At 43.4% G+C, this 7723-nt stretch overlaps 1 protein-coding gene across 1 annotated transcript; it reads left to right on the top strand.

Annotated features, from left to right (window-relative positions):
- Window positions 1–358: 358 nt before the first annotated feature.
- On the top strand, window positions 359–6539 carry TIMM21 (translocase of inner mitochondrial membrane 21). Its single transcript, XM_074877293.1, has 6 exons — window positions 359–881; window positions 2164–2226; window positions 2326–2423; window positions 3743–3816; window positions 5846–5951; window positions 6044–6539. Exons 1-6 carry the CDS (start codon window positions 590–592, stop codon window positions 6134–6136), a joined length of 726 nt encoding a protein of 241 aa, XP_074733394.1. The 5' UTR covers window positions 359–589; the 3' UTR covers window positions 6137–6539.
- Window positions 6540–7723: the final 1184 nt, after the last annotated feature.

Raw genomic sequence — 7723 nt, 5'->3', positions numbered from 1 at the left:
CCTGGCAGCTTCGCCCACCTCGCCCCACGGCGGCCACCGCGCCGGGGCGCCGTCCCCGGGAAACCGGAGCACGGGCTTCGCGGGTGTTCTGGTCTCCATTCGTGGAAACATCAACTGCATCGCTTTTATCGCCTATGTGTGCAAGATCAAAAAACAATATATTAAACAAAACAGCTTTAAGAGGGTGACCGGGACCGCAGGCACGCGGCGCCGCGGGCAGCCACCCCAGCTCCGTGAGGGCGGGTGGCGGCGGCGCTCGGCATGGCGGTCGCTGTAGTGATCTTGTGGGAGCCGTTCCTGGCGACGGGCGCAAGAGGGAGCTCGTTCGAACTACCGCTCCCAGGGCCCGCTGCTCCTTTCTTCCCCCCCGCCCTGCCGCCAAGGTTTCCGCCGGGGCAATGGCGAGCAGCGGCTAAAAGTTGATGGGGCCTCCGGACCCGAAGCACCGGCCGCAGAGCCGCGCTCGGGGCGGGGGGCTGCCCTGACTCTCCGCCGGGGTCCCCCGGGAGGACGGTGGCTTGAGCGGCAGAAACTTCCCCTTGAGCTCGGCTGCCGCCGCCGTGAGGGCGCTCGGGAGCCGTGCCCCGGCATGCTGCCCGCCGGCCTCGCGCGGGCCGGGCAGCGGGTGCGGGCCTGCCTGGGGGGGGGGCTGCTGGCGCCCCACGGCTGGGCGCTGCTGGGGACGGGGACAGGGACAGGGACGAGGCCTTGGCCTTGCCTGAGGTGGCGGCCCCAGCCCGCCCTGCTGCTCCGGGCCGCCCGGCAGAGCATCGGGACGCAGGCGGGGGGGCTGAGAGCTGAGAAACCTGGCGATAATAGCAAACATGTGTCCGTGCAGAGGGGCCGGAGAGAGGAAACTCTGCTGTCGGCTGCTCAGAAAGGTAAGAGGGGCTGGAGTCACTCGTGCGGGGGGGTGCTGTGCGCTGGTCAGGGAGGCTGAGCACGGCCGAAATTACTGCGGCAACTGAGATCTTACAGCCCCAAAACTCGGGAATTATAAAAACCCCACAGTTCTCAGAAAACCAGAAAGCCCATTTCTTCTCACACTGTGTTTTGCAGCAGTTCATACACGTCGTATGTGTTGCACAAGCAGAACAGAAATTACGTGGCTCCTTCCAAACAGCTTGTTGATCTAGTGTTTAAGATGCAGCAGGGATGAGCTGTAGTAGCCTCTCATTTTCCTCTTCAACAGGAAAACCTATCACACACAACTTGTCTCGATACAGTTAAAACAAGTTTACTTCCAGCAAAATTGTCAAAGCTCTAGGCGTTATATTAGTTTATAAGATGGCTGTCACTTTCGTTGGTCTCACTTCAATGAAAAGTGGTTATGACATAATCGGCCTCAGAAACTGAGTGCTTTGAAAAAAGTTTGTGGAAAAAAAAACCCTCAGCTGCACGAAAAATGGTTATTAAAGTTTCCTCAGTAACTTGTACTTCACTGAAAAGCACATCTTATCACTTAAAATGATCAGTAGTCTCCAAGTTCTCAAAAAACATTTTGTAACAGAGAATCTCATATGACTTTTTTTGGAGTGTATACCGAAACTTGTACTTTAGATCAAAACTGATAGATAAAAACTAATCAGATAAACTGCAGTTAATTATCTCAATAAATAAAATACATGTTTTGGTTTAATATCCCACCTTTTTATTGTTCAGTTGATTGAGAATTCATAAATCCAGCTATTTTTTCAGTCAGCATGTGCAATGTGTAAGCTTATGCTTTTTTATTTTTACTTCTCCGTGCATAAGGATTTACTTATTATTATTATTATTATTAAATTACTGCATAATTTACTTCTCTCTGCATAAGGATTGCACTGGTTGTGGGTTTACACGGGAACTTGAATACTGCAGCGCTAAATACCTCATTAGTTCTTAAAAAAATAGCTCTCGTACACAAAAAGTAGCAATAAGAGCTATTCTTGAAAACATCTAGTGGGCTTAATACAGAGATACAAACATGCTTTCTACAATATAAGAGGTGGTCCAGGGTCTCTTTCTTTTAGTGATGAGGCATTATGGAAGCCGTTACTGGAATACTGGTATTTTTTCTTCTCCCAAAATGTTATTTGAGCTGCAGGTTGATACAAGAGCATTTATATAAGAAAGTCTTACTATCCAAGATTGTAACTCCTGTGTTGTTTTTGTCTATTTCAGTGAAAGAAGCTGGAAGAGACTTTACCTATTTTATTGTGGTGCTTGTTGGAATTGGTGTTACAGGTTATTTTTTAAAATTATATTCTTTATTGGAAGAAGCTTTTCATTAATTCTATCTGATTTGATTAGTTTTCATTCCATTTGTTGTTGTTTCTGTTACAGGTGGTTTGTTCTATGTGATTTTTAAAGAGCTATTCTCTTCTTCTAGTCCAAGTAAGATCTATGGAGATGCCTTGGAAAAATGCAGATCTCACCCTGAGGTTGGTTTTTGAACCTTAGTCATAAGTTTATGTTTCTCAGTAATTCCTGTCTCTCTTCGCGTCAAAAATTTGCACAAGAAATCTCACAAGCAGAGCTGTAAGAAGATCCACGTGGTGCTTAGCAAACACCGGCAGATCTGCCTGTGCTTTTACCTGGCCAAAGATGGGTCAGCTCCAGGTTGGAGCCTATATTAGGACAAGTTCATGCAGGCACTGAGCCCGAGTGAATGAGCCTGCTAAAAGCCAAGTTCAGTGAGTGTACTGCAGCACAACTGATGTAAATATAGTGTCTGTCCCTTCAGAGCATGTGCTTGTGTCCCCATACAGAAAGTCTTATAGACATACCTGAGTGCCTACTAAATGTAGTACTTCAGGATTTCTGCAGGTCAGAGAGGCAACTGGTCTCACTTAAGTTTTGCAGATCTAACCTGCTGCCTTTCCTCAGCACGGTTATTCTGTTGTCACTACTAGAGTTCTGTCATTCTGCGAAGCACTGCATAAGTATCCAGGAATTTAAATTCTCCACTTGAAACACAGTTAGCATTCCTGTGGCTAACAGGAAAAGAGACAGAGAACAGTCATGTGATCACACAGTCATATAAGGTCGCTAGATTTAAACAAAACAATCAATCTAAAACTAGATTCTAAAAACCACTACTTCAGGCAAGAAATGCATGGAATAGCTTTCAAACAAGGCTGCCACAGATACCACTGAGGATAACCTAGAAATTAAGTGAGAAATTGTCACTAGAATAAAAACGAAGACTTGCTTTGGAACAGGTTTGCAGAATTAAAACTTTTCTCCGGTACTTATACAGTAAAAATCACCCTCCCTTTCTAACCAACTTTAAAACTAGGTTAATTTGGTCTGGCTTTATAGACCTAGGGAAAAAAAAAAGTCAATTTCTTAAGCAGTAGTGTTTTTAGGTAATGTGGAGCGGAGTACATTTGCATTTTAAACTGAAATATACTCTCTTGGAGGAGACAAGCAAATATTTCACGGTTTCCTTTTTACACAAAATGTCATTAAAGTGTAAAATACAGAGTAAGAAGGGAGATTAAAATGTCATAATCTCAGAGGACAGTACAAATGGAAGATATTAGTAGGATTTATTTTAGACATTTAATATGTGACTGTAAAGAAAAGCACTGAAATACAGAGGAATTTTCCTTACACTTTCATAAATTCTTGACACATCAGACTCACAAGGGGCATTTTGCTGAAAGAAAATGCATTCACAGCAGGGGTGTCAGTTAATACTGGAATATCTGTTTGAATGTGATACTTTCTGACAACTCAAACCTCTTTTCTCTTGTAGATAATTGGTGTTTTTGGTGAATCTATTAAAGGTTATGGGGAGGCAACAAGAAGAGGAAGACGACAGCTTGTCAGGTGCCCTTTAGTGTTTGCCCCATACAGACCCTAGTTTTTGCACAGCGAAGACATTTGGGTCATATCATAGCAAGTTAGGTCTAGATTAATGAACTGTATGTGACGTACCCTGTCACTTTTGAGTGAAAATGAAAGCATTTTTTTTGCAGTACCTCTTGTGTGGCACATACCACTAAATACAGTGCACATACACTATAAAATGCCAGTTCTGAGTGCCTCAAAAGAAGCAGTGGTCAGCACGGTAAACATAGAGCTGGTCTCCAAAAATTAGGATGAGTCTGAAGAGAGTAGTACAGAGGCCTAGGCATGCATCTGGGGAGCAGGGATCTGACTGAAGTTTACAGTCTGAAACCCTCAAATAGAGTGAAATTGTTCTTTGAAAAATTGTTGAGAGTTTATCTTCTTTTGAAGCAGTTGTTTTTATCAGACCAGAAAGAGCAGGAGGTACTAAATTTCAGACTTTCAGGAATCCAGCTTGCTCTGTTTAAAGCTAGGCTGGGTCTGACTGTACAGGTTGTAGTCACTGCGGTGACTATATTGTCCTGAGCTGATATGCAGTATCGACTGCCCATTTGTTATATTGCTTTTTGGTACTTGAGGCCACATCTATACTATGTATGTAACAGAACATCTCTCACCTAAACCTTTCATGAGTGTGTCTATTATTCTCCTTTTGAGGGAAACAACAGAATTAATTCTTACAAAATGTAAATCTGTCCTGCACTGTAACCCAGTAGGGGCTTTGTCTTTATTGGGTTCTTTGACTTGAATTTAGTCAAGAAGGTTTCATACATGATGGGATGCATAAACCCAGATATACAACTTGAGCCATGAAACTGAGAATTTCCAGAGGAATGTGATTTTTACTGGTGGAAGTTTAGTCATCAGACTCTGTGAAAAAGTGTTCAAAGTGAAGCTGGTAAATGAAAGGGATATGCATAAACGTTTTAAGCATCTGTCTGTAAAACGAACTATAAATAAGTAAATGTACTATCAACATTCCTAGTATTTCATTTCCATCGTTTTGAAAGTCTAGTATTTAAATAAACTTTTGAGCTGGAGACTTTGTAACATTGTAGAGTGTGTCTGCAGTATAAGGATGACCTTAAATGTCTCAAAAATGTACAGGTATTTTTTTGTGGATGAACACATTGAATGTGAATTTACTGCACTAAGGCTCTTCATTCATCTTTTCTCTGTAACCCATCATGTCACCTTAAACTGTATTTATTGGAAATTTAATTCACAGTGTGTATCTGGGCATGACTGATGGAAATAAGAGTTTGGTAGTGTGCAGCAGTTAGTAATTTCAGTAGGAAACGTAAACTGGCACCAGAATTCTAGTTCGACCATTAGTTTCTGGAAGTGGTTGCCTTGAAAGTGACATGACCTTTCTGTTTACCTAATACTTGAGTGTAACCTAACTCCAATCTGAATATCAGCATTTAGGTTGGAGATCTGATCAGTGCCAAAGTTACACAACTTCATTAGAACAAAAGTATTGCTAAAATAAGTAAAGCATATAGTAAAGTTTGGTTTGATGTGATTTAAGCAACCTGATAATTAAGTTGACAAAACATCCTTTCTGTGTTTTGGCTTGGTAACTAGTTTAAGTGCCTAAAAAAAACCCTGGCAGTCTGTGTGATGTGAGTGTTCCTTTCTAGATATCAGGCTCTGAATCTGGGGATTCTGTAGAATAAATGCAAGGAAATTCCAGAATCTTCAGCCATTGGATTGTTGTTGAGTTTTGAGGGAATGACTGGGGTGAGGACGTTTAAGCAATTCATATGTTAATCCTCAACTGCCGATTAGTTCTTTTAACTCCACTAGAACTTAGAAGCTCACAGTAAAGCTTGGGAAGCATGGTAGAGAAGGAGCCTGTGGTAGCACAAGGGTTGCTTCGGAATACGCCTTCTCTCAAAATAGTTAAGCAGCTCCTCTAAAAAAGTTTAAATTTGAAGTTTAACTAGAATATAATATGTATTCTTGCTGGGTGGTTTGGGTTTTTGTTTCATTTTGCTGTTTTTAGTCACATTGAATACGTAAAGGATGGACTGAAACATATGCGTTTGAAGTTCTATATTGAGGGCTCTGAACCAGGGAAACGGGGAACAGTCCATGTGGAAGTCAAAGAGGTATGTACAATTGCTTGATATAGCTGACAAGCTTAATCTTGATTTTAAACTACCAAAGAGAAAAAACTAGCTTGAAATTGTTTTCCTTACAGAATCCTGAGAGAGGAAAATTTGAGTTCCGCTACATATTTGTGGATGTTGACACCTATCCTAGAAGAACAATTGTCATAGAAGACAACAGATAGCCAGTGATCAAAGTTTCTGCCTCATCTCACTGAGTACTGGATGATACTGGTGTAGCAAGTCTGCACAGGAATTGTTTGGAGTTCTCGATTGTATCTTGCAGCTTTGGGGTAGTGTTACAGAAAGTAGCCTCTCAGGGCCTCGATTAAGGTCTTTCATAATAACAGATACAGGATTTGAAGTGAAGCCATTGAAATGTAGTAGAGCCATCATTTATGGCAAATACTTTTGACATAGGAAAATAATGGCTCATAATAAACAGCTTCATGCTGGATAATACTTCTGCACACCCAAAAACTGAGTCTTCCAAGATTTTAGGTTTGGATGGGGAGTTCTTTGTCTTCCTTTGCTTGGATTTCCCACTAGCACTGCAATAAAGAAAGTGGTATTTTAAGTGTAGACAAACTCACTGTTTTCATTCTAGATGCCTTCATAGGTAATAGAATTATAGAATGGTTTGGGATGGAAGGGACCTTAAAGATCATCTAGTTCCAACCCCCCTGCCATGGGCAGGGACACCTTCCCCTAGACCAGGTTGCTCAAAGCCCCATCCAAACTGTCCTTGAACACTGCCAGGGAGGGGGCAGACACAACCTCTGGGCAACCTGTTCCAGTGCCTCACCACCCTCACCGTGAAGAGCTTCTTCCTTATATCTAATCTAAATCTACCCTCTTTCAGTTTAAAGCAGTTACGCCTTGCCCTATAACTACATGCCGTTGTAAAAAGTCCTTCTCCATCTTTCCTGTAGGCCTCCTTTAGGTACCAGAAGGCCACTATAAGGTCTCCCCAGAGCCTTCTCCAGGCTGAACAACCCCAACTCTCTCATCCTGTCCTCATAAGGAAGGTGCTCCAGCCCCCTCATCATCTTCATGGCCTTCCTCTGGATCTGCTCGAGCATGTTCATGTCCTTCTTATACTGGGGGCCCCAGGGCTGGACACAGTACTCCAGGTGGGACCTCACGAGAGTGGAGCACAGGGGAAGAATCCCCTCCCTTGACCTGCTGGCCAGACTTCTCTTGATGCAGCCCAGGATACAGTTGGCTTTCTGGACTGTGAGCACACATTGCTGGCTCATAGTCAGTTTTCCATCTACTAATACCCCCAAGTCCTTCTCCGCAGGGCTGCTCTCAATCCACTCATCGCCAAACCTGTATTTGTGCTTGAGATTTCCTTGCCCCATGTGCCGGACCTTGCCCTTGGCCTTGTTGAACTTCATGAGGTTTGCACAGGCCCACCTCTCAAGCCTGTCCAGGTCCCTCTGGATGGCACATCCCTTCCTTCAAGCGTGTTGACTGCACCACACAGCTTTGTGTCATCAGCAAACTTGCTGCGGGTGCGCTCAGTCCCACTGTTTATGTCTCCAATAAAGACGTTAAACAGCACTGGTCCCAGTACTGATCTCTGAGGAATGCCACTTATCACTGCTCTCTACTTGGACATCAAGATGTTGACCACAACTCTTTGAGTGTGATGATCCAGTCAATTCCCTATCCACTGACTGGTCCATCCTTCAAATCCATGTCTCTCCAATTTAGAGACAAGGATGTTGCACGGGACAGTCTCAAATAATTTGCATGAGTCCAGGTAG

This window comes from Strix uralensis, chromosome 1 (genome assembly GCF_047716275.1).
Source record: "Strix uralensis isolate ZFMK-TIS-50842 chromosome 1, bStrUra1, whole genome shotgun sequence".
NCBI lineage: Eukaryota > Metazoa > Chordata > Aves > Strigiformes > Strigidae > Strix > Strix uralensis.
Note: the sequence above shows the minus strand (reverse complement) of the source record. Positions and strands in the feature narration are given on the sequence as shown.